General features: G+C 50.8%; 3 protein-coding genes, 1 long non-coding RNA gene and 1 pseudogene across 13 annotated transcripts in view; 1 reads left to right on the forward strand and 4 right to left on the reverse strand.

The window, feature by feature from the left end:
• The window catches only part of LOC108289310, a 4,778-nt gene extending 445 nt beyond the window's left edge, over positions 1–4,333 (reverse strand). The window contains exons 1-2 of the long non-coding RNA XR_001819101.2: positions 4,211–4,333; positions 1,301–1,405 (exon numbers count right to left, since the gene is read on the reverse strand). This is a non-coding gene — a long non-coding RNA (uncharacterized LOC108289310). The remainder of the gene's footprint in view (positions 1–1,300; positions 1,406–4,210) is intronic.
• Positions 4,334–5,807: 1,474 nt separating this feature from the next.
• Positions 5,808–13,486, reverse strand: CUNH2orf81 (chromosome unknown C2orf81 homolog). Its single transcript, XM_017508716.2, has 3 exons — positions 13,392–13,486; positions 7,571–7,801; positions 5,808–7,484 (listed from the first exon to the last, which is right to left on the reverse strand). Exons 1-3 carry the CDS (start codon positions 13,407–13,409, stop codon positions 5,808–5,810), a joined length of 1,926 nt encoding a protein of 641 aa, XP_017364205.1. The 5' UTR covers positions 13,410–13,486.
• On the reverse strand, positions 8,377–10,096 carry LOC119468237 (annotated as a pseudogene). The gene has a single exon (XR_005196890.1). The product of XR_005196890.1 is annotated as a high mobility group protein HMG-I/HMG-Y-like (transcript).
• A 61-nt stretch (positions 13,487–13,547) lies between the features above and the next one.
• On the forward strand, positions 13,548–17,591 carry WDR54 (WD repeat domain 54). 2 transcript variants are annotated; one of them, XM_017508727.2, is made up of 10 exons: positions 13,549–13,656; positions 14,013–14,235; positions 14,716–14,778; positions 15,171–15,237; positions 15,328–15,381; positions 15,702–15,829; positions 16,712–16,812; positions 16,912–17,074; positions 17,255–17,329; positions 17,406–17,591. In XM_017508727.2, the coding sequence occupies exons 2-10, from the start codon at positions 14,014–14,016 to the stop codon at positions 17,535–17,537; spliced, it is 1,005 nt and encodes a 334-aa protein (XP_017364216.1). In that variant the 5' UTR covers positions 13,549–13,656; position 14,013; the 3' UTR covers positions 17,538–17,591. The 2 variants fall into 2 exon arrangements, with proteins under 2 accessions (XP_037587383.1, XP_017364216.1); XM_037731455.1 differs by lacking the exon at positions 15,328–15,381 and having other exon boundaries at positions 13,548–13,656.
• Positions 17,592–17,718: 127 nt separating this feature from the next.
• RTKN (rhotekin) overlaps positions 17,719–25,406 on the reverse strand; it is a 15,942-nt gene continuing 8,254 nt past the window's right edge. For 4 of the 8 annotated variants that reach the window (XM_017508718.1, XM_017508723.1, XM_017508719.2 and 1 more), the window contains 11 exons: positions 24,280–24,479; positions 22,416–22,477; positions 22,265–22,318; positions 22,059–22,176; positions 21,638–21,847; positions 20,653–20,747; positions 20,437–20,543; positions 20,068–20,196; positions 19,237–19,405; positions 18,985–19,089; positions 17,719–18,390 (listed from right to left, as the gene is read on the reverse strand). In XM_017508718.1, the coding sequence (XP_017364207.1) occupies positions 18,059–18,390; positions 18,985–19,089; positions 19,237–19,405; positions 20,068–20,196; positions 20,437–20,543; positions 20,653–20,747; positions 21,638–21,847; positions 22,059–22,176; positions 22,265–22,318; positions 22,416–22,477; positions 24,280–24,479 (1,581 nt within the window). In that variant the 3' untranslated portion in view covers positions 17,719–18,058. The other 4 variants (XR_001819100.1, XM_017508726.1, XM_017508725.1 and 1 more) reach the window with 4 other exon arrangements.

A 25,406-nucleotide genomic window follows, 5' to 3' on the forward strand; every position in this document is an offset into this window, starting at 1 on the left:
CCATCTCAAAAAAAAAAAAAAAAAAAAAAAAAACCACACATTTATTATCTCACAGTTTTTGTGGGTCAGGAGTCTGGGTACCTGTTTGTTGGGTCCTCCACTCAGGAGGTCACCAGGCTGAAATCAAGATGTTATCCAGGAGTGAAAACCCATTGAGGTTCAGGGTCCACTTTCAAGCTCACTGGTTATTGGCAGAATTCAGTTTCTTGTGACTATAGAACTGAGGCCTGGCTCCTAGAGGCCACCTGCCATCCCTGCCATGTGGCCCTCTCCACAATATAGCAGTTTGCTTCTTTAAGGTAAATGAATCTCTTTGGCTTCTAGAAAGGCTTGAACCCATTTTTTTTTTAAAGACGAAATTTTGCTCTGTTACCCAGGCTGGAGTGCAGTGGCATGATCTTGGCTCACTGCAACCACCGCCTCCTGGGTTCAAGCGATTCTCCTGCCTCAGCCTCCTGAGTAGCTGGACTATAGGCTCCCGCCACCATGCCTAGCTAATTTTTGTATTTTTATTAGAGATGGGGTTTCACCACGTTGGCCAGGATGGTCTCGATCTCCTGCCCTAGTGATCCATCCACCTTGGCCTCCCAAAGTCCTGGTATTACAGGCGTGAGCCATCACGCCTGGCTGGCTTGAACCCTTTTAAAGGGCTCACTTCATTAAGTCAGGTCCACCCAAAGTAATCACCACTTTGATTAACTGATTAGAGACTTTAACTACATCAGTAAAATCCCTTATGTCAGGCAAATAGCATAATCACAGGAGTGAAATCCCAACAAATTCATGCGTTCTGCTCAGACTTAAGGGGAAGGGGGATTTTATAGGGCATATACACAAAAGATGGGAATCTTGGAGGCTATCTTAGAATTCTGTCTACCACAGACCCTCACTAAAGTAACTTTTTTTTTTGAGAGAGAAAGAGAGGATCTCACTCTGTTACCTAGGCTGAAGTGCAATGGTGTGATCACAGCTCACTCACCGCTCACTTGACCTACTGGGCTCAGGCGGTTCTCCCACCCCACTCTCCTAAATAGCTGGGACTACATGCAGGTGCCACCACATCTGGCTAATTTTTTTTATTTTTGTAGAAACAGGTTTTCACCATGTTGCCCAGGCTAGTCTCAAACTTCTGTGCTCAAGCAACCCACCCACTTCGGCCTCCCAAAGTGGTCGGATAACAGGCATGAGCCACTAAGCCTGGCCTAAAGTAACTTCATTTTTTTTTTTTTTTTTAAAAGATGGGGTTTCACCCTGATGGCCAGTCTGGTTTTGAACTCCTGACCTCAGGTGATCCACCCACCTTGGCCTCCCAAAGTGCTAGGATTAGAGATGTGAGCCACCACGCCCGGCCGTAACTTCTAAAGGTGTGCTTCAGGTAGAAGGAAAATAATCCAAGATGGAAGATCTGATATACAGGAAAGAAGAGCAGGCAATACTAAATATTGATATTAAACATATGAGCAAATCTGTACAAGTATCACCTATTTAAAATAATATCTGATTTGTGAGATTAACAAACTAGTATAATTTAAATATTGGGTTACAAAAAATATTTAAATTCAAAGAGAATTATTCATGTTAGGGAACTCTAAAATCTATGAATTGTTTTAAAGAAGAATGACGATATTGGTTGAAGATATTAAGCTAAATATGTAGATTAAAAATTCTAGGCCTGGCACAGTGGGTTACGCCTATAATCCTACCTACTACTCAGGAGGCTGAGGCAGAAGAATCGCTTGAACCCAGGGGGCAGAGGTTGCAGTAAGCCGAGATCACGCTACTGCACTCCAGCCTGGGTGACAAGAGAGAAACTCTGTCTCAAAAAGAAAAAAAGTCTGGATTATACAAAGTATAAAAAATAGTTGTTGTCACATTAGTTTGTTTTTTTTTGTTTGTTTTTTTTTGAGACGGAGTTTCGCTCTTGTTACCCAGGCTGGAGTGCAATGGTGCAATCTCGGCTCACCGCAACCTCTGCCTCCTGGGTTCAGGCAATTCTCCTGCCTCAGCCTCCTGAGTAGCTGGGATTACAGGCACGCGCCACCATGCCCAGCTAATTTTTTGTAATTTTAGTAGAGACGGGGTTTCACCATGTTGACCAGGATGGTCTCGATCTCTTGACCTCATGATCCACCTGCCTCGGCCTCCCAAAGTGCTGGAATTACAGGCGTGAGCCACCACGCCCAGCCCACATATGAGTTTACAGTATTGTTTTTAAAATGCTAAAACTATTTTGAGCCTTACACTGAAATTAAGAATCATTCAGTGGGAAGTCAGCCTGCTGCATGAGCTGCTCCCAACACCTGCTCCTTGTCCCCTCAGAAAAAAACACTTAATACAAAATAAAATTTTAAAATTACAAATTATAAATGAAAAACTGAGCAGGGGGTATTTGGCCAAAATTTGCTGAAAAGAAAATTATTCTTAAAGAAGACAATGGACCTTAAATTTGCAGACAGTGACACAGAGACTGAAAGGGCTCTCTGCTCAGTTGGAGAGACACAGAGCAACATCAGTGCAGTCACAGAGATGTGTGCAAAGGGGCTAATGAAGCCCCATAAATAGGGGTGGCTAGGGGAAGTGAAGGTTGGGAAAAGATCCACAGCAGAGGTAATATCTGTGCTGCCTCTTGGCAACTGAACTATAAAGTTAGTCAGGCCAACACGATCAGAAGGATATTCCAGGTAGAAGAAACCATATGTGCAAAAACACAGCCAGAGGGTGAAAAAAAACCAGACTGTGGTCCAAGAGCTGTGGATTGTCTGGCTGGAGATTAGGCTGTGGGTTAAGGAAGGGCAAAAGGCAAGGCTCTCAGTGAGGAGTGGGCCGTCTAAGTGTAGAGGAGGGGCTTAGAATTCATCCTACAAAGGAGAGGGTACCTTCAAAGGATTTTAAGCAAGAAAGCAAGAAAGTGTCTTATCACCATGATGAAAAGTGATTACTAGATGTGGCAGTGGGGAGAATAGATTAGAGGAGACAGGAAGGAAGTTTAAGAAACTGTCACTAATCAAGATCCAGATATATCATGACATGTTACAATTTGTAGGAAGGGACAAAACAATTGTACTTGCAGGTGCATAGAGTTTTGCCTTTGTTCACTTTCCAGTTGGGACTAATTTAGTTGACAATGAAAGGATACGTGAGACCCTGGCAACAGTAGTTGCCTCTCAGGAGAGGAATGAGTGGCTAATGTACAAGAAGAGAAAAATACTTAAAAAAGACCCTCTGTATCCTTTTGTACAGTTTTAATTTTGTACTTTGGATATGTATTACCAGGCCAAAAAAATTGCTTTTCTTCAGCCGGGCGCGGTGGCTCAAGCCTGTAATCCCAGCACTCTGGGAGGCCAAGGCGGGTGGATCACGAGGTCAAGAGATCGAGACCATCCTGGTCAACACGGTGAAACCCCGTCTCTACTAAAAATACAAAAAATTAGCTGGGCATGGTGGCGCGTGCCTGTAATCCCAGCTACTCAGGAGGCTGAGGCAGGAGAATTGCCTGAACCCAGGAGGCGGAGGTTGCGGTGAGCCGAGATCGCGCCATTGCATTCCAGCCTGGGTAACAAGAGTGAAACTCCGTCTCAAAAAAAAAAAAAATTGCTTTTCTTTTAAAGAGACTATCACATTGTAAGGAGATGAGTAATTTTCTTGAAAACAAACAAAAATAATAAAGGGGCTATTATACAATCTAGGAGAAAACATCAGGGAGAATGTGCCTGCCACCCACTCTCTGAACCTTCCCCTGGAGGAGCCCAAACTTTCTCAATCAGAAAGGGCCTCTTCAGAGGACTTAGGTCCAAGGCAGTAATGTATCAACTCTATCACCTGTATGGCCTACATCTCTGGCAGACCCTGAGAACAGAAACTCTGAATCTTCTTGCATTCTCTGTTTCTAGTGCCTAGTGTCCCCTCAAGAAGCCTTCATTACAATGACTAACTCTACTGGTCTGGCTAGAACTAGAGGATGAGAGAAGGAGGTCTGGGATCTCATATCCCCTTGCTGATTATATTTTGGGCTGAACGATTCTTCTACCAGCCTTCTAATCCTGACTTGTGCCAGCTGGGCTTCCCTAATGTGTGACACAAAAGTGTGGTGGGTCACCACTCAGCAAGAAGCTGGGTGCCAAGAAGCAGGAGGTGGTCCTGGGAGACAGTCACTAGAATGCCAGGGGTACAGGGAAGAGGGGCAGCACAGAAGATGCCCATCCTTCCTTACCTTGGAGTAGATTTGTGAGCAGAAAAAGCCCAACAATAGTTAGTGGCAAAGGTGAGATCCAGCCCCTCTGGGCTAAGTGTCTTGGGGAATGCTGGGAGGAGATGAAAACACTGTCACTGAGTGATAAAGAGACCACCTTGAGGAAGACATGGACTAGGAGGGACATATTACCTTCAGTAGAAATGCCACAGGCTCATGTACATGCAAAGATGGGGTAATGAAGTTTAAAGCTATAACTCAATGTCAGTTTTTTAGAGGAGGGAATGGATTAGTGTGTTTTGGCAAGATTGCATAGGTTAGGCTTTGAGGATACCTGTTTTGGGGTCCCTGAGCTTGAAAGAAGGCTGCCGAAACATGTTTGGAGAAGCAAGCCAAGGCACATACCACCAACTCCAGCATTGTTTACCAGCGGATATATCTCAGGATTCTCCTGTAGAAGCTTCTGGGCAAAGCTCCGAATAGAGGTCATGCAGCTGAGGTCCATCTGGCCAATCAGGAGATGGTTGCTATTTGAAGTTACCTGGATCTCGACCAGGGCTTGCTGTCCATGTTCCCTGCTCCAGCAGGCAAGGATCACTCGGGCCCCACACTGAGCCAGTTCTTGGGATACAACCTTCCTGATGCCTGTGGGAGGGCAGGTTTGAGTAGGCTAATCTGAGTGGTGACTACAGTGGACAAGGGACACTCTAGGGGAGGGACAAGGGTGTTGACAGTGGATGCTCCTACCTGCCCTCCCTGTGGGTGTTGCTGGGGGCTGAGGCCCATTGTGAGGACACAGGGTGGGAGGAGCACTCACCACTGTTGGCCTCAATCACTACGGCTGTTTTCCCAGTCATATCTGTGGAGCAGTGCTGGAGGTCCCAGGGATGAGACTTCTGCCAGAGCTGCACACATAGTTGAAGCCAGGAGGACCAGAATAAGGAGGACAGAGCCAGGGCCCCAGACCAGGGTGCTGAGCGTAGCCCACAGCAACATACCAGAAACTTCCCGGGCCTGCTGGGGAAATGCTGTAGGAGAAAGTTGGGGCAGGATAAATCTGGGCAGAGTGGAGCCTAGGATAAAATTTAAGGAGGCACTGACTTCTGAGTTTTTTCAGTATACTGTTTGAATTTGAGAGTTCCTCCTTAACTCCAAAAGTGAAATTTGGATTTGCAGTCTAGGGTGAAGTGACCAAGCTCCAGGGACCAGGGAAGCAAGAAATCAAACTCCTCACATCTGGAATCGCTCTGTGCTTATGCAGAGCCATCTTCTTCCTCCCCTACTGAAAGGAGGCCCGAAGTTCTCTCTACAGAGCCAGACCCACTGGCAACCCTTATGTCCCCAAAGGAACAGGGGTCTCTCTAGAATGCCTCTGTGACAGCGCAGCTTTGGTGCTAAAGCAGGGTCTCCTAAGGGTGGCAAGGGGGCTATTTCCTGAACCCTGGTGCTATCTTCTTTTAGGTCTGCAGGATAACTGCTCCCCCTGGAGTTCAGTGAGAGAGTGGACACCCTTGGAAGAAACTGACAAGAGACATCAGACCACTTCCTAAGGCAACTCAGGTGTTTATTTCTGGCAAGCAGAGGGAGGAGCCCATTACCACTGCCAGAGGCTCAGGGCTCAGAGTGAGGCAGAGGGCTTAGTAGGGCATGACCACACTTTGGGGACTGAGTTCTCCAATAGCTGTGCCACGGTCACCTGGGGCTTTGGGGGACCTGTCTGGATGGGTTGTTGCTCAACGGGAGGAAAGGTATCACTTTCTTTGTCCTCCTGTTCAGGCACACCAGAGCTGAGGAGCACCTGGGTGCTCCGGTTCCACATGCTTACGCCAGGGGCCAGCTTCATGGCTTCTGGCAGCAACGGAGGCTTCCACATCACCTGGGAAGTGGCTTCAAGGACCTGGGGTGTGGTTTGAGGCCATCTGCCAGAGTCCTGGCCCTCCCTGTCTTCCAGCTCCAGACCCTGTGGAGGCACGCGGGTTCGGCCAGCCCACAGTTCGCCCAGCAGCTCGGCCCCCTGCTCCCAACCGCTGGGCCACCTGGCACTGGGCCACAGCTTGGGGCTGGGGCTGCAGACCACATCAGGGAATACCGGGTGTGTGGTGAGGAGGCGGATCCCAGAGCCGGGGAGTGGTAGCTTTGACCGGAAGCATGGCGACGATAGGCCTAAGTTTAAAGTGGGGAACTGGAGTGTGGGGCCGGAGTCCGAGGCACAGAAAGGAATGCCTGGCTGGAGAGGGAAGAACGTTGCCGGGGAGACGCGGGTGCCGGGGCTGGGGGTTTGGGGTTCGGCCCGGGCCTTGGTTTTCTTGCCCCGCTGGTGCCCGTGGTAAGTTTCCAACGGGCGTTTCTGAGAGTCTGAGACCAGGACCTCGGCCAGGGGGCGCACCCAGTGGCGAGGGAGCCGCGCAGGGTCTAGGCGCTTCAAGGCTGCCTTGCAGGGCATCCCGTGGTGCTCAGCACTCAGCTGCACATCCGAGGGCCCGGCCTGCTGCTGCTGGAAGGATGCAGTGGGGCGCGTGGCGCCGCCCACAGAGGGGCAGGACACCCACAAGCCCGAGGTGAGGCGGAGTACCCCCTCTGACTTGTGCTCCAGCTGATCCCCAGCTGCGTCCAGCTGGGGCATGCAACAGTAGAGGTCTTCCAATGACAAATGGGAGCCAAGGGGCTGTGCCCTCTCGGTTGAGGCCTGGGGGCTGGCTACCACGGACGGCTCCAAAGACGGGTTGGCATCGTCGGCAGGCGCCTTCTCCACCAACAGTTGGAAGCTCACACTCGAGGACCCAGCCGAGGAGAGGCGGCCTCTGGACTGGCAGTCCGCTTCCTCTACAGGACCTCCGGGCCCTGCCCCCTGAAACAGCTCCGATGTGGGAGAAGGGGCCGAGGTGACTCTCATCTCTGGAGAAGGCTCCCAAGACTCCATCTGCTCCTGGGAGCCTCGACCTATCCACGACCTTCCTAAGGGGATCTGGTCCACGCCCCCAGGGTCCTGGGAAAATGCGCTCGGGCAGTGAGATGTCGGAAAGGGTAGAGCAGGAGTAAGGGCAGAGGAGTACGAGGAGGCTCCTGAGGAGTGTACTTCACCTGGGAAGTTTTCCAGGCCCTCTGAGGTGGGCGCGTGCAGCACGGGCACTGAGCCCTGAGCCCAGGAGTCCGTTGTGCATGCCGAAGGCTCCTCATCCTCACCCCATGTGGGGTCCTCTGCCACTGCAGATTCTCCCTCGTCCCGGGCCAGGAAGCGCCACTCCGTGATCTGCAGCATGGCCTCCCGCGCCTGGCTGATGGTGAATGGAATGCACTGTGGAGGCAAGAGAGGGTCTCAGGTAGGCAGGGAGGGACGGGAGAGGTAGCAGATGAGTCTGAAGGACCCGGTTCCCGGCCCACCTGCTGAGTCAGGTAGACTTTGAAAGCAGAGTCCATGACTCGAGCCAGCAAGTCGGCCAAGATGTCCCCTACCACATCCTCGCCCTCCTCGAGGGCTGTAAGCGCCATCCACTCGGCCTCACTGAGCCGCCCAGGCACGATATCCACCTGCGGCACTGGCACGGTGGGCGGTCGCACTTTTTCCGCCTTGGACCGGGTCACCCCGCGGTCTCGGACCTGCCTCTCCTGCCTCTGTGAGAACAAAACAGGGTAGTCAGAGTAGGAAACCAAGAAGTGGAAGGGAAGAGCAGCAATAGGCTAGGGGAAGCTTTCTCAAGTTGTCCAGTAGGAAGGAAAAGGGAAAGGGCCAACTGAGGAAGAGCCCACTATGTGACAGATACTTAGCAGATGTTTGACCTAATTATTAATACTTTTCATGACAGCCCACTAACCACATTTGACAGGTAAACTGAAGTGGGGAGGCTGAGGCAAGATAATTGCTTGAACCCAGGAGGCAGAGGTTGCAGTGAGCCGAGATTACCGCTACTGCACTCCAGCCTGGTGACAGAGTGAGACTCTCAAAAGAAAAGAAAAGAAAGAAACTGAAGTCTGACAGAAGTTAACCACCCTTGCTTGGGAGCACACAGTGAGCAAGCCCAGGCAATGTGAAGGTTTAACTTCATGTTCCTTATACCGGTGCAAAGTGTTCAAAATTCTTGAGAGTTCAAAGAACTTGAGAAAGAAACTCAGTCAACAGTCCTGGAATTATTGGTGCTATTTAGAGTCTTCTCTACATTTTGTTTTCTGGAAAAGGATTTTTTTAAAAAAATTCAAGTAACTGCAAATAGGAAACCAGAAGGGGAGCCCCAGGTTGGGGCAGATCATGGCTATCCCTCCCTGACAGACCAGGGAGAGGAGGTGGCCCCTATACCCTTTATGGTCGATTGGGGGCCCCTTGCTCACTCAGCTGCAGCATCCTACGTGCAGGACCCCAACTGGGATAGTTGGTCACCCAGCCTGCCATGTCCCACCCCCTCTTCCCCACAAAGAGTATCTCAGGGAGGGGATCATAGGCAGAGCAGGAGGCAATGAGGATGAACATTTGGCGCTGGTAGCAGCAGCAATAACAGATGTCAAAGAATGGAACATTGAACCAAAAACAACACAACTGCCCAGAATTAGTTTATGAACAGAGGAAAAATGGATGGAATCAGAACTTTTGGGGGGTGGGAAGAGCAGGAGGATTGGGACCAGGCAGGGTGACCTCCTTGTTATTGGTGCCCCATCTGAGGAGGGGGAAATGGCTGAGTGGTGGAAGCAAAGTAGGGTTGGGGGAGCAGCCCCAGCCCACCTCAGGTGGCTGCCACAGGGCTCATGGGCCCCACCAGGACAATAGGTGACTGAATCTCCATCACTGCAATATGTACTCAGATCCCAGGCAGAAGGCAAGGGGGCTGGAGCCACTGCAAAGAGGGAGGAGGGGACTCACACCCCTCCTGCTTTTCTGTAGCCAATGGGGGCTGTCCAACCTAGTGCAGGGACTAGGGAAGGTAGGGAACAATGAAAGGTGTGAGCCCCACGTGGTGACAAAGACAGTTTGGGTGAGGGAATCCTGGGGGCCAGCACCCCCTTCCATAGGCCACACCTTCTGCTGCCAGGACAGTGGAGTGAGGCATCCCAGAATGGGGGCTTGGGCCCCTTTTAAGGCCAGGGGAACCCTCCCAGGCCCCTCTATGGGAAGCCAGAGGGAACAGTGGAGGAGCAGAGAGGTGGTCCCCAAACCAAAAGCCCAGAGAACAATGTCCCCACTATCAAGGGAGTGGGGATGCAGCAGGGTCAGGGTGTGGCTAAGTGGGACATTGGCTTTGTCCAGGAGGGCACGTGTGTATGCATGAGTGGGGGGGAAGGGGAAGGAACCGGGTGGGGGGCAATCCTCCCAAGTCAGCGCATGGGGGCCCTGCAGCAGCTGGTGTGCTGTGTGGTGTGGTGGTAAGGGCACAGGTAGAAGATGGGGGTGGCCACCGCCGCTGGTGATGGTGGGCCTGGGGAAGGGATGGGGGTGGTGGGAATTGAGCATAGCCGTCCTGTCCCAAAAGGAAGCTGCTCCTCCAGTGAGGAGCCAACAGCACATATGGTCACTGCTCCTCCTCCACGGACTCCTGTGAGCTGCCCTCCTTTTCCTCCTCCTCCAGTTTTTTGGGTCTGTCCCTTGGTTTCCTTCCTAGAACTGTGGTGATTTTTCAGGTCTTGGTAGCACCCTTGTTTTTGCTTCCCTTTGGTCTGTCCCGAGGTCTCTTAGGTGTTGACACTTGACTAGGCTCCTTCTGACTCCCTACCAGCGCTGTCCTGGGACTCACTGGAGGCTGCTTGTGTGGCCTGCCCTGGGCCCACTTCTCAATGCCGTCCTTTTTCTGCTTGGAGGCCAAGGGCTGGCTGGACTTCGAGTTCAACTTGCTCATCTTCTCTACTCTAAGGGGCAGGTGGAAGAGTGATGGCTGGGATGCGCAAGCTCGGCAGCTGGCCTGCGGTATGCACTCCGGGTTGCCTGGAGTGGCGGTGAGGGGCCCTGAGGACTGGCCTGGCTCCAATGTGGCTGTGGCTGGTTATAAATGCTGGATGCCTTCTCAGAGCCAGAAACAGCCCCGACTCAGAGTCCCAATTAGAAGAGCACAGCCCCGATTCAGGGCAGCATAAAAAGTTTGCTACATTTTTACCAACTATTCTTTTCTCCATTTTATGGCAATTTACCCAGTATCACACAAGTAGAGATAGTGAAGTCAGAATGCATTCACATGCAAGTCTGACTCCAGAGCCTCTCAACCAAAGACATTTACAACAAACATGAAAAAAGATAAATATCCCCGAGTAAATTAAAAGCTCACATAAAAGAAGAAAAATCAGCCAGGCGTGGTGGTTCACGCCTGTAATCCCAGCACTTTGGGAGGCTGGGGCAGGCGGATCATTTGAGGTCAGGAGTTTCGGAGCAGCCTGGCCAACATGGTGAAACCTCAGCTCTACTAATAATACAAATTAGCCAGGCATGGTGGCCGGCGCCTGTAATCCCAGCTACTAGGGAGACTGAGACACAAGAATCACTTGAACCCGGGAGGCAGAGTTTGCAGTGAGCCAAGATCCCACTACTGCATTCTAGCCTGGGCAACACAGTGAGACTCTATCTTTAAAAAAATAATAACATTTAAAAAATGGAATAAAAATGGCCAGGCACAGTGGCACATACCCACAGTTGCAGCTGCTCAGGAGGTTGAGGCAGGAAGTTCAAGTCCAGCTTGGGCTATTTTACAGTAAAAGTTTAAACTATAAGAAGAAAAACCATTTAAGATCCCAAAGATAAGCAAAGGACATGACATTTCACAAAAGAGGGACTGTAGATGACTAATAAATATAGTATTGAGATTCTGATTTCTAGTTCATCAAATTAGAAATTATTTTAAAAATAAGAATACATTGGCAAAGGTTTAGTGTGACACCATCCTGCAGCAGTATGCATGAAGACATTAAAAAATGTTTTCGCTCCTTCAACCCTGCAATTTCAGTTCTATAAATACAACCAAAAGGCATTTTATGAAATGAAGATAAAAATATGTTCTCCAACAAATTCTTTGTGGTTTTGTTTATAATAGCAGGATATTGTAAACATGTTTTAAAAAGAGAATAAATAATTGACTATGCTATAGTGAAATATTATGTAATGATTAAAGGTAATATTTTTTTTTTTTTTTTTTTTTTTTTTTTTTTTTTTTTTTTTTTTTTTTTTTTTTTTTTTTTTTTTTTTTGAGATGGAGTTTCGCTCTTGTTACCCAGGCTGGAGTGCAATGGTGCAATCTCGGCTCACCGCAACCTCTGCCTCCTGGGTTCAGGCAATTCTCCTGCCTCAGCCTCCAGAGTAGCTGGGATTACAGGCACGCGCCACCATACCCAGCTAATTTTTTTGTATTTTTAGTAGAGACGGGGTTTCACCATGTTAACCAGGATGGTCTCGATCTCTTGACCTCGTGATCCACCCGCCTCGGCCTCCCAAAGTGCTGGGATTACAGGTGTCAGCCACCACGCCCAGCCTGGTAATCTTTTTTTGTTTGTTTGTTTTTGTTTTTGAGACAGAGTCTTGCTCTGTCACCCAGGCTGGAGTGCAGTGGCACGATCTTGGCTCACTGCAACCTCTGCCTCCCAGGTTCAAGTGATTCTCCTGCCTCAGCCTCCAGAGTGGCTGAGATTACAGGCACCTGCCACCACACCTGGCTAATTTTTAAAATATTTTTAGTAGAGATGGGGTTTCACCATGTTGGCCAGGCTGGTCTTGAACTCCTGGCCTCAAGTGATCCACCTGCCTTGCAGGTGTGAGCCACTACATCTGGCCATTAAAGGTACTCTTTAGAAAGAATTTGCAATGGCATAAAGAAAATGTTTATGATGTAATGTTAAATGAAAGAAGCAGGATACAAAATTACAAATCAATTATGATCTCATAGATGTAGACCACTTTGTGTTGAACAAAAGAAAAACATCAAAATGATAACAGAGGGTATGTTTCCTTCCTATGTCTTTTTTATTTTGTAAGTTCTCTACAATGAGTTTGTTTCCTTTTATAACTTAAAAAAAAAAAAAAAAAAAAAAAGACTAGTCCCCAAAACTCACTTTACTGACATAAAAAGTTTACAATCTCTTGGGAGCTTCCTCAATTCCTCACACCAGTCTCCCCGAACCTGGTTCCTTCCAAAATTCACCTTCAAACGTGACCTTTCTGAACCTTTCCCTATTGCTCCACTAACACCTCGTTTCATACCTGTTTCCTAAATTCATTCTCCCCCCAGATCTGGTGTTTCCTAAGTCTCGCACTGAACTCAAAATCCTGTAAGTGTCATTACCCCTGTTCACCAGTGAGAACAGCCCGGTGGCAAGCACCCGGAGTGGCCCACAGCCCAGGCCAAGCTTGACTAGAGCAGGAATGAATGGACTGGGTAAAGAGAGTTGGTTCCTTAGACCTCCCTCCCAGCCTCGCATCTGACACCCATGACGGTGACCAGAGGGGACAGAGATATTTTTTAACAAAACCTCTTCAAATCTGCTTTTTTTTTTTTTTTTTTTTTTTGAGACAGTCTCTCTCTGTCGCCCAGGCTAGAGTGCAGTGGCGCGATCTTGACTCACTGCAACCTCAGCCTCCCAGGTTCAAACGATTCTCTTGCCTCAGCCTCCCGAGTAGCTTCGATTACAGGCAGGTGCCACCAGCCAACTAATTTTTTGTATTTTGTAGAGACAGGATCTCGCCATGTTGGCCTGGCTGGTGTTAAACTCCTGAGCGCAGGCAATCCGCCTGCCTCGGCCTCCTAAAGTGCTGGGATTACAGCCATGAGCCACTGCACCCACCCTGTTTTTCTTTATTTTAAAATTGATTGGCTCTTAAACAATTTGACTTTCAAGTGTAGCCTCTGAATTGTTAATTAATATATTTATTCCTCTTGAAATTCTCGAAATAGATTTATCTGTTAAAAAATGCCTGTTTCTGGTTTATCCATTTAAATGTAAGAGGCTTATCACATTCATTAGCTGTTTCAAAATCCACTTCCTGTTCTCGGGCTCTACACCACCCACTGACCCTTTCCCTCATTGCTTGAGTGTGACAAAGCGTGTCGTGTGAGTGGGCACTGTGCAGGTGTAGGTTTTCCGCCCGAGTATCTACGTGGCTTCCTTGGTAATCTAGAACTCCAGCGCGGTGGGCGGGAGCAAGTAGCGGCATCCGGAGGCCCAGAGGCAGCCCACTGTTCCCGACACCGACCTTAACTGCCAACCCTGTCTCTGGCGCATCCCCAGCGGAACTGAAGCTCACCGAGCCTTCGTGCGCCATCGCCAACGCGGTCGCTGCAACGCTGGTGTTTCGGCTGCATCCAAGGCGCCTAACGGTCGCCTAGGAAACTACGCGCTCCGGGTCGCTCGCCCCGCCCACAGTTGCCCGGGAAACCGCGCCGCCCGCAGCTAGTTCCGGCCGCTCACTCCGCCCAAGGGCAGTGCGTACGTGCGTCGTCTCTATGGTGGCGGCGGATTTGGAGGGACCCTACGAACCAGCAGTCAGGCGAGCCGATCTGGGGCTGCGGGTATGACCTCTGACCTAGCCCGGGGGCCTTAGGGATCCGAGCCGAGAGAGAAACCCTTGGGGGTTTCATCACACTTATTTGGCTCGTGGGCTTGGGGGCCATCGGGTGGTTCTGTGTCATCACTATTCCTCCTCTGGGATTCCCCCGTCGCCCCCAAACAGCCCTGGGATTCCCCTGTCTTGCTCCTCGAGACCTTCCCCACGCCTTGTGGCCCTCCCCCATCACCATCCTTGGGGCACCCCATCCCAGGACCCAGTCTCTGGCGTCTTCTGAAATGCTCGCTGATAGCTGCCCTCCTGCATCTCCGCTGCGTCTGTTGGTTGCGCGCCTGGTGATTCGGGTACACCTTCCCACAGGATGTTTCGCTGGGAGCGCTCCATTCCCCTTCGAGGTTCGGCCGCCGCCCTGTGCAACAACCTCAGTGTGCTGCAGCTGCCGGCTCGCAACCTCACGCATTTTGGTGTGGTTCATGGACCAAGCGCCCAGCTTCTTAGCACTGCTCCTGAGGGTGTACCTTTGGCCCAGCGCCAGCTCCACGCTAAGGAGGGTGCTGGAGTGAGCCCCCCACTTATCACTCAGGTGAGGCATGGAGTTGGGAGTGATGTTGCTGAACCCAGCCCTACCCCCTGCCCTTTCTCTCCAAACCTCCAGGAGCAGGCATGTCCTGACCTCAGAATCTCCACTCTTATGCTGGGCGTGGTAGCTCACGCCTGTAATGCCAGCACTTTGGGAGGCCGAGATGGGCGGATCACATGAGGTTAGGAGTTCGAGACCAGCCTGGCCAACACGGTGAACTTCTTTTCTACTAAAAATACAAACATATTAGCCAAGTATGGTGGTGTGTGCCTGTAATCCCAGCTACCTTGGAGGCTGAGGCAGGAGAATAACTTGAACCCGGGAGGCTGAGGTTGCAGTTAGCCAAGATCACGCCACTGCACTCCAGCCTGGGCGACAGAGCAAGACTCCGTCTCAAAAAACAAAAGAAAAGAAAAGAAAGAAATCTGACTCCTCATCATCCCTGCTTTGATTTTCTCCCTACACTGATGCACCTCCCTCCAGGTCCACTGGTGTGTCCTCCCCTTCCGAGTACTGCTGGTACTCACCTCACATCGAGGAATACAGGTAAGGACTTTCCTGCTTGCCCCACCAGAGCCTTCTCAGCTCCCCTGCCAGGCTTCTAGACTCTTTCCTACTTGCCTCTAAACATTTCCAAACTTTCCACATGCTTGGCCCACTCACTCTTTTTCTATTTCTTATCTTCAATCCTTCCATCTTTTCCATTTCCCAAGTGCCACCTCCAGTATCTGCCCCTTTACTAGTTGTATGCCCTTACAGTATTTCCTCAGCCTCACTGTCGTCCTCTGAATACATGAGGATAAAAAATAGCACCTACATCCCAGGTTTGTTTTGAAGATTAAATGGGCTAAGGCTATCATGATATGTGAAGTACTCAGCACAGAACTCAGCAGAGGTCAGTTGGGTTATGCCCCCTGGTTCTTGCCCCTGTCTTCCAGATGTACGAGTCCGATGGCTCCACCATGGTCTACTGGCATGCACTGGACTCTGGAGATGCCACCCCAGGTACCTGCAGAACCAAGTGGGGTGGGGGCAGGGAGTGTTTGCTAGGGCTGCGTGGGGATATTTCTGATCATTCTGCCCTTTCATATTCAGTACAGGCTGTGTTTGCCCGGGGAATTGCTGCCAGTGGCCACTTCATTTGTGTGGGTGAGGGAGCCAAGGGCAGGGCATGGAGGGGTGCTGGGGCATGTGGGCTGTGGCCAGGAGGATCATGAGGGCCTGAGGAAATTGTGGAAAGTTAAAGGGGAGGGTAGAAGTGCAGTGGAATCAGAGACTCCAGTAAACCATGGAAGGGTTCAGAGGGTCAGGGTGATAGAATGAGGGTAGTGAATGAAGGGGCAGAGCTGTCGAAGCAGTGAGAGGGGATTTGTTACTAAGGTTTCTGGGATGGAGTGAGTGCTGAGTATGGTGGCTGAAGACCCAGGAGGGTCATGAAGTCATCACTGGGGCACTGGTTCTGGCTGCAGGAACATGGTCAGGCCGGGTGCTGGTGTTTGACATCCCAGCCAAGGGTCCGAACATTGTACTGAGTGAGGAGCTGGCTGGGCACCAGACACCAATCACAGACATTGCCACCGAGCCTGCCCAGGGACAGGTGAGTGGACTTCCTCTACCCACCTGGGAGCCTTCTCCACCCTGGGAGGCAGGGGACCTGGATTTGAGTCTTGGCTCTGCCACTAAACAGGTGGATGGCTTTGGGCAAATCTGCACTTTCCTAGTCGTTAGCAACCAAGTTCGGTGATAAAGCCAGAGATACTTTACATTTATGTAGTATTTTATAGTTAACTAAGACTATAATACTGATGTGAAATGAGGAGTTGGAACAAATGGTTTCTAAGATACTTTCCAGTTCTGAAATGTGCAGCCTCCATCTCTGGGGCAAGTCCTACCTATTCAGGCCCAGCTCTAGTGCCATCTGTCCTCTCCAGGAAGCTTTCCCTATATTCTAGCTCCCACTGATCTCTCTTAGCTGAACCCTGAATTGGCACTGCCCTCAAAAGACAACTCTCATCTCCCAATTAGTTTGCAAACCTTTTGAGAACAAGGTATATATTTTCTTATTCATATTCTCCATTGCACTGGCATAGGGCTAGGCCCACGGGCTATGTTGGCTGCCTAGTGTTGGGGTGCAGAGGCCCAAGGTCTAGTCATGACAGTGACTGGTTCACAAGACCTCCAGAAGGTCATGACATGGTGGCCTCAGTTTTATCCATCCAGTGAGGCAATTATGCACCCGCTCCTAACATGCTATTGGGGGATGGGACTCCATGAAGAAATCCAAGGAAAGCAGTTCATGCTTTCTGAGGGAACCCTCAGGAAGGGTTCTGGTAGGGGTGGTTTCTGATGGGTCTGGCTAGTGAGGGCTCCACATCTTGCCCTTTCCCTGATGCACATGCTGCCTCTCTTCCCCTCCTGTCCTGTATACGGTACCATAGCAGGGGAGAAAGGGAAGGGCTGATCTTGCCTTTCCCTTCAGGATTGTGTGGCTGACATGGTGACGGCAGATGATTCAGGCTTGCTGTGTGTCTGGCGATCAGGGCCAGAATTCACATTATTGACCCGCATTCCAGGATTTGGGTAGGTGAAGCAGAAATGTAGAGGACTTCCTGAGGTAGCTTCAGGATGGGGAGTAGGATTTGGTCGGGGCAAAACAAAGTTGGGTGTCACCCCTTGCAGAGTCCCGTGCCCCTCTGTGCAGCTGTGGCAGGGGATCTGTGCAGCAGGCTATGGGAATGGACAAGTGCATCTGTATGAGGCTACTACAGGAAATCTACACGTCCAGATCAATGCCCATGCCCGGGCCATCTCTGCCCTGGACCTGGCTCCTGAGGCGGGCAAGGTCGGTTTCCTCCTCTGTCCCTACATACCCTTTTTCCTGGCAGTGGAATGTTGAGAGAACACTACCGGCTTGTCTTTGCAACTCAGTGTAGCCCCCTCCCTGGGGCACCTGGGCTGGGCATTCCAGATTATACCTGTCCCCTGTCAGGGCATTCTGACTCCCCCTCTTCCTCTTCTACAGCTACTCTCCGCAGCTGAGGACACCTTTGTGCATATCTGGAAGCTGAGCAGAAGCCCAGAGAGCAGCTACATTGAGGTATGTATCATGGGATGGGTGGGATGGGGGCCCAAGCATGGAGCAGCAGGCCCTAACCAGTCCTCTGCTCCCCCAGGTGGAACACTGTCATGGTGAGTGTGTTTCCGACACCCAGGTGTGTGGTGCTCGATTCTGTGATTCCTCAGGCAGCTCCTTTGCTGTGACTGGCTATGACCTCGCAGAGATCCGGAGATTCAGCAGTGTGTGAGAAGAGCAGCCTTCCTTTGTCATTGTGGTATTCATAAAGTACCCCCTCCACCCAGCCCTTGTCTGATTACTCAGTATCACAGTCATATTTCACAGTTGGTGAACTGCGCTCCAGGGGTGAGGTGAGGCAGGTCTAGACCAGGCAGAGAGAGGCACCCTATCCTCAGGAGCCAGATGAAGGCTGCTGTTAAATAACTTTAATGGTTGATGTGGGAGTCACAAGGGCTCTTCAGTGCCATCCTCAAAGCTGGTTAGTGCAGGGAGGTAGGGCAGAGGTCGTTCCAGTTTTCTTCCAGGAAGAGTTTAGGGAGGTCCCAGCCAGCCCCAGGAATGAGTCCCTCGGTACCGTGGGAACCACAATTTAGGAGGGGCTTCTGCCCACCCCTGCAGCCTACCCCAAGTCCAGCAGAGGAAGAGGAGGCCAGGCTGGCCAACTTGCTATAGACAGCACCGTATCCAGAGTCCAGTTGCGCAGGGGTCATTTTCTCTTCTGGGTAGATCCTATGCCAGCACCTTTCTCTCTCACACTGGTGACTGGAGCCAAGTGCGAGGTTGGCCTTTGCTGCAGAGGCCTCTGGTCCGTGGGGATCGCTGAGGTGGGAGGGGGGCAACCGAGCGAGCCCTAGGGGAGTGGTCTGGGGGAACAGCATCCAGGGAAAAGGTTCGGGGTCTCCCCCAGGGCAGAGGTTGGGTCCAGGCTGGGGCTGGGGCCACTGAGGCAGCCGAGCAGGGGTTAGGCAGGGCAGGCTGGTCTGTAAACATTGCCAGCCAGGGTGGGGGCGTCTCCAGCCTTGCGCCCTCCCGCTGGGTCAGGATGTCTGTCACCGCTGCGATGTCATCCAGCGGCTCAATAGCTGTGGCACCAGGAAGGGGTTGGGGTGGGGTGGGCTAGTCAGAGCTCAGGCCCCAAGTCTACCCAGCCCTATCACCTGTCACTGTAATAGGAGGAAAGCAAAGCCCGGATCTCAGCCGAGATTGCATTATCCTGCAGGAGCAGCCCCTCACCTGGGCTCCCTGGGGCTACAGGCTCTGATAAGACTGTGGGACACAGGACAAGGTAGTTGGGAATGGGGGTGAGGGGTGGGAAGCAGAGGTGGGTGAAGAAACCAAGAAAGAGGAGAAAAATGAAAGCAGTGCCAGGCAAATGAAGGGTCAGAGGAAGAGACAGGAATCCACATGCAGAAAGGGAAACAGAAAAGAAGAAATTAGGAAAGATATCCACGAAATGATCCTGGCTCATTGGGGTTTTGTTTTGAACTTTGGTGGAGGTGGTTCTAAGAAGAGTTGGAGAGGAGAAAGGAACACACGGGACTGGGTGAGACTTGGGTCCCCGGAGATCTGGTGTAGTCCAGAGTGTGCTTTCTCTCTGTTTCCATTATCTAGTTTCTCTTGAAGTCCCCAACCCTACTTCCCAACAGCTTCCTGGAGTGCACATGCCTCTCACTTACCCATCTCATGGTACAAGGACCCCTGCTTGGCCAGTGCTTGGGATGGTTTCCGGGGAGCAGGAGTTTCAATTTTCATGATTTCATCACAGCACTGCTTCCACTGGCCTGGAGGAAGAGCACTGATTAGAGAGGGCCAGGCCACCCTTTCTCCTGCTACATTCCCTTCCACACAATCTTGAAACGTAGGCCTTTGGTAAAAATGACAAACTCCAGTCCCTCCCAAAGGTTCAACCCAGCCCTCTTCTCTCTTACTCATGTCAAAGAAAAGCTGCCACAGAGCCTCCATCCAGCTCTGCAGGGCTTCCCGACTTTCTGTCTGAAGGGTGTGTGTCACCTCGTCATCCCCATATTGGTTACTGATACTTAGGCTGAAGGGCCGTCCTGGAGCCTGGTCCAGCTCCCCTGCCCGGACTCGAGTTTCCTGCAGGAGAAAGAAGAGGTCTACTTTGGTCACAGAAGTCGGCAGTGACATCAGGCAGCCTTGATCACTCCTGCCTTAGAAGGATGAGCTTGGGGGCTTTTGCTGAGCCCTGTCATTTGCTTCCTACTGACCAGACTAGGAAGGAATGGCAAAAAAAGGGCTGGGGATAAGACAGCCAGTCCTGAGTCAGGGGAGGAGGAGCAGCTTGAGACACAGAAAAAGGAATTGAGCAAGGCAGGGAAGACACAGAGGTATGCAAGTATGCTCCAGCCAGAGGTCCCTCAGAACTGCCAAAAATAGGCAGGAAAGCCAACGAAAGGGATAGGGAGCAAAGAAGGGCAATTGGACTTGGAGGGAAACGAGAAGTGGTAAAATCAATACAAATTGGAATCTGAGGGAGAGAGGATGAAAAACCCTGAACTGGCAGGCAGGAGAACCCTCTCTGAGACTTGGCAGGGACTGAGGATGGCAAGTAAATGGGACGATCCTCACGCAGTGATACCATGGTGGGGGAGAAGGTGGGCCCCCGAAGCTGGATGTGGCGCTGTCAGGAGCAGGAGGCCTGCTTCTATCTCTGAGGTATGTGCCCACCCTCCTGGGGCCTGAAGGAGAGGCTCCTGGGCCCATGCCCTTGGTGGCCTCACTACCAAGGGACCCATCACCTTGTTGATGGCAATAGTAAGCAGTGGCTCTTCCCCAGTGTTGGCATCCTCAGGTCGCCGGTAACAGAAGAGGTTTGTGCCTTTCAGAACTCCATGCACTCGTGCCCAGTTCTGCATCTCCCCAGCTTGCTGCACAAATGACTCAACATGTTCTGGGGGAGTCACACCCCCAGTATCCCTCTTCTTAGCTCCCCCGCCAATGAGAACCTTTTTTTTTTTTGTCCACACTGCTGTCCATTCCTCCCCTCATCTGGCCATACCCCACTTCTTCCACCCAAATCTTGACTTTTCATTAGCTCTTCTATTCCTGGTTGTCCAGCTCTCCTCTGCCTTCTCCCTGCTCCCTTCCACTCCTCAGGGCCCCCTCACCTGCACCCTGAGGGTACCACTTGCAGTGGGCTGAGTCATGCAGAGAGGCTGAGCTGCCAGGCGGCAACACACGCTACCATAAAGGGGCAGCCAGGCAGGGTTCTCCTCTAGGGGAGGAGGAAGTGCAGGGTGAGGCAGGGGAATGAGAAGGGGACTATCCCATAGCCCCTCTTCTCACCACCACATGTGTGTGTCCCTCATGCACACACTACTTACCATGACTGGCAAGGGTGAGGTCATGTGTGCGGAATCCATCTTGCACTGCTGCCAGGGTGAGTGTGGTGTGAGCCAAGAGATGGTACCGAGGACCACTGAGGGAGATAGGAGAGAGCATCAGCTGGGGGAGGGGCGTGTTGGCCAGCAGGAACTCTAAGGGCTTCGCACATCTGCCCCATTGTTCAGGCTGCCCCACAGAAAACTCACTTGCCTCTCCAGAGAGTTAGGAATGAGCATTGATGGAGCTCCAGCTAAGTGTCAGGACCTATGCTTTATATATTTTATTCCACTGTATTCCTGCGACAGCCCTGTGAGGTTGGTGGCTTTCTTCAACTAGATGAGGCAACTTGAGGCTTAGAGAGGTTAAGAAACATGCCCATAATTTATAGTTGTAAGTGGTCGAGCTGGAATCTGAAGCTATATCTGTGTCCAAAGTCAGTACTCTGTTCATTACCCAAAGGTTGTCAAACTGCTTCTCAGAGTCTCAGTGGTCCCATGAGGTATCTCCAGGTCCAGGTAGGCACCACCACAGGTCTCAGAGTACTCTGCTCCAACCAAGAAGCTCTGTTCTATCCACATAATATGTATTTGCTAGGCTGAGTGCTGTAGCTCACGCCTGTAATCCTACCACTTTGGGAAGCCGAGGTGGGAGGATCACTTGAGCCCAGAAGTTCAAGACCAGCCTGGGCAACATAATGAGACCCCATCTCTAAAAATAAAAATATAATGTATTTGCTGCTGCTAAAAAGTTAAGACCCCAGAGCCTAACTCTCCCTGCCTTCCTACTGGTCTTCTGGACTGGCTTCAGCCCAGCTCTGGAGCACTGGCTGGAATGCCTCCCAGCTATGTGGCCACTGCTCATTCCTGTCTGCCTGCACATCCTGGCAGCAATGCAAAATGGGTTCTGCACACTCAGCACCGTTCAAAGATCACCTGTGGGCAGAATATAGGCAGCTGAGGGCAGTGGGGGTGTGCAAGGCCTTACCCCACAGCTGGGGTGGGGAGCAAGATTGGACTGCTCCCTGAACCCCCAGCACTGTCCAGCGATGCCCGGACACGCCTCCCTGAGGAGCGGCCCAGGGAGCTGCTGAGTTTGGTGGCAAGCCTCTTGGGGGCGCCAGTCAGGGCCCCCTCTTCTTCCACACAGGCCCCATACAGCTCTAACCGCAGTTCAAAGTCTGGCCCCGCCTCAGTGCTGGTGGGAGGAGTAAAGGAGGGTTGTCATAGGAAAGTACAGGGACGCAAAGGGTGGGGGATATGGGTGGGGCAAGTGCAAGACAGTTCCGCAGTGAAGGCCAGGTGCTTCTCCCCTCCCCACTACCCACTCCTCTTCCTCCCCTGGAACTCTCTCACCCAGAACTGGAGCAGAGTGGAGGAAGGAGGCAGCCACAGTTTGAGGTACTCACAAGAGGACATTGCTCTGAAAGGAGATGTCTGTGAGGGTCCTGTCCACCAGGATCATCTCTGTGTCCTGGATGTGTTCTCCTAGCTGCAGCAGCAGGAACACAGCCCAGCGGTGCAAGTCTGGGGACAAAGAGGGCAAAATTCATTAAAAAAAAACAAAAGCACCACAAGAGCCTCCTACTTTTGTCCCAGGGTGTGTGGAACTCACCACCTTTGTTCTTGAAATATTCTGTGTCCTTCCACATGAGTGGAATCCGGAGGTCTAAGGGGCAGAGGGGTAGGAATAGATGTTGAGATGGGGCAGGAGGCTGTGTACTTGGGCAATGGGTGCCAGCAGCTGAGGTAGCTGTGCTTCTTACCAGAGATGCAGACACGGCCGCGGCAGGGGGAGCGGTCAGCAGGCGGGCCACTGTCAGAAGGCCTGTGGATAAATCACAATGTCCTGGCCTTGGCCTCTAGACACTGTTCCCCCTTGCTCTGGTTCCCAAGGGCTCTAGGATCCCCCTGGTCCCAGGGTCTTACCCATGAGGTCCCTAGCCAGGCTGGCAGGGCCAAGGGGCTGTAAGGGAGAGTTGTCCATTGAACCCAGCAATTTGCCAGGTTTTCAGGACACTAGGGAAAGTCGAGCCACATTAATTCATACATAAGGCATAAGCTCAGGGCTCCGCTCTCCAAGCACCCTCCCTGACTACCTCCCCAAACCCCTGCCAAGGACAGGTGTGGCCTTCAGGGGACAGGTGCCCACAGAGAGACTTCATTTCAAGGGCTCTCCTTTAAACCCCTGGCTTGGAGGGGTTTCCAGGCTTTTTTTTTTTTTTTTTTTTTTTAAACAATAGGAAGGCTGCTTATTTTCCACCATCCCATCACTTCTTTTATATAAGAGGGTACTGGGTTAGAAAATAATTTGGCCAATGTTTGTTGAAAGGAAAATCACCAATGGAGAACAGTTATGTTCCATTTACAACAGACTCTTCTTCCCTACCACTCCCCAACTTTGATTTCTCCTTTTTCCTCCTGGCCCCATATGCTGCACCCTACTAGTGCCCCAAGTTCTGCAGCGCCCCCCCACACCCCACTGCAGGGCCCAACACCCGCCTTCCTTCCCTCCCTGCCCATCATCAGGACTCACCACATGTGTCCCTTTCCTGAAATGACAGCCAGCTCATCTGTACTTATTCATAATGCCACTAAAGTAATTACTGACTAGTAGAGCCTTAAGCTAAATGATGTGTCACTAATGGCAATGTGTTTAGCTGCCAGGGACTCAGGGTGTACCTCAAGTCACCTGTGTGGGCTGAGGACTTAGGCAGAGCCTGTCCATGCTGCCTCTCAGGAGAGGCTGTCCTCCTGCCAGCATGCCTGTCCTCTAGCTTCATGGGACAGTCGTAGAATGTGGGTTTTCTGCCTCCTTCTGGTAGCTTCATGGGTGAGCTCCTGGCAACCTCCCCTTGTGTCAGCCTTCACGGCTGGAATGGGCACCATGCCTGTGAGGGGGTGGGACCATTTCTCCAAGCAGCCTCAGTGGAGTAAATAGGCCACTTTCCTAAAAACCAGTTCTCCAAATGACTACTTTACCGAAATTGGCATATTCTTAGAATAATTTGCCAAATATTTTCCCCACTATTTTGGTTTTATCATGGCATCACTTCAATCAAGTCACTTTAGACTTGTCAGATCATCCGTCTAATGTCAGTATAGCTTACATTTTACATCCAGAAGCTGAGCCCTTTTAGAATGCGCAATCTAATTTGTTTGAATGGATGGGTAGGCTTTCCTTAAGAGGTTTCTTATTATTTCCTTTCCCAATCCCTGCCTCTGGATGGTGAACTCCAGATATAACAAACTATTGTCCATATGTGGTAAATTAGCCATTTGGTGAACCAGCGTTGAGGGAATTAGTTTTCCAAAAGCCAGATAGCCAGTCTTACTGGATCACAGATAGGGCTTACCAAATTAGTGCTTTTGCATTACTTGCTACCCTTCAGATTGCCTACCTTTCACCAGACACACCAGCTTTCCTAAGTCCTGCCCTGGCTACTCACAAGTTCACCTCTGGGCAACTCACAGTGGTGGTAAAACACCAAGGTCTCTCCCAGGTCCCTGACAAGACTTTGTGGGGAAGTCATCTTTAGGGTGGTCCACACACCACACAGGCACATGCGGCACCACCACCACCCAGAAGGCCTCCTGCTTCCATCAAGGCCTCGCCTCCCCCTTGCTCACCGCCGTCCTGTCTTTCCCAGCACCTGCGCCTCCTTGCGCCGCTGCAGCTCGCCCATGTAGCTGAGGATACGGCTGTTGCACACCAGCAGGCTCTTGGTGGCCTCCAGAGCCTGCTCTCGCTGGGAGCAGGCTGCCAGCAGCTTACAGGCCCCTTCTCTCATCCGGATCTCATGGTCTAACTTCCTCTGCAACTCTGTGTCCTAGCCAGGGTTGGGGGAAGGGTGAGAAGGAAATGTCAGTCAGAGGACAGGCTAAAGCACTCCCCAGTCCCCAAGTGGGTTATGGCCAGTAAAACTGACAAGAAACTAATGTTTTAGGCAGTTCAAGAGCAAGCATTGGGTCTCAATCTCAGCTGCCCACGAATAACCAGAGAAGCTTTGTAGCCAGGTGCAGTGGTGTGTGAGGGAAGTTGAGGCAGGAGGATCCCTTGGAGTTCAAAGCCAGCCTGGGCAACATGTGAGACCCCACCTCTAAAAAAATATATGACAAATAAGAAACATGGAGATGTCCTCATGCATTTGATGGTTAGAAGTATAAATTTCTTCGGCGTCTTTTGAGTGCAATTTGGAAAAATCTATGAAAACTGCAAATTCATATATCCTTTGATCCAGCTATCCAATACCTAGGAGTTTATTTTACACTTATAGTTTCACATATAACTAGGTCAAGCCATACATACAAAATATTCATTATGGCATTGTTTTAAACACCAAAATTAAAACCCCTTCAGTAGGACATTGGTTAAATAAGTAACAGCACATCTGTACCCTGTACTATTGCAGACATTAAAGAATGAGGTATGCATATGTATGCAGATATGAAACAATCTCCAAAATAAATGATGTGAGAAAATAAAGTGGTATTACACATACTACCATTTGTGCATGATATATATGTGTGTATGCATATGTATATATATATATAGATATAGATATGCATGTTTATGCATAAAATATTTGTGGTTGTGGACCTGGGAGCCAGGAATGGATAATATTTATGATACTTTTTTTTTTTTGAGACCGAATCTCACTCTGTTGCCCAGGCTGGAGTGCAGTGGGGCAATCTCAGCTCACTGCAATTTCTGCCTCCCAGTTTCAAGTAATTCTCCTGCCTCAGCCTTCCGAGTA

Source organism: Cebus imitator, unplaced genomic scaffold, assembly GCF_001604975.1.
Source record: "Cebus imitator isolate Cc_AM_T3 unplaced genomic scaffold, Cebus_imitator-1.0 Scaffold399, whole genome shotgun sequence".
Taxonomy (NCBI): domain Eukaryota; kingdom Metazoa; phylum Chordata; class Mammalia; order Primates; family Cebidae; genus Cebus; species Cebus imitator.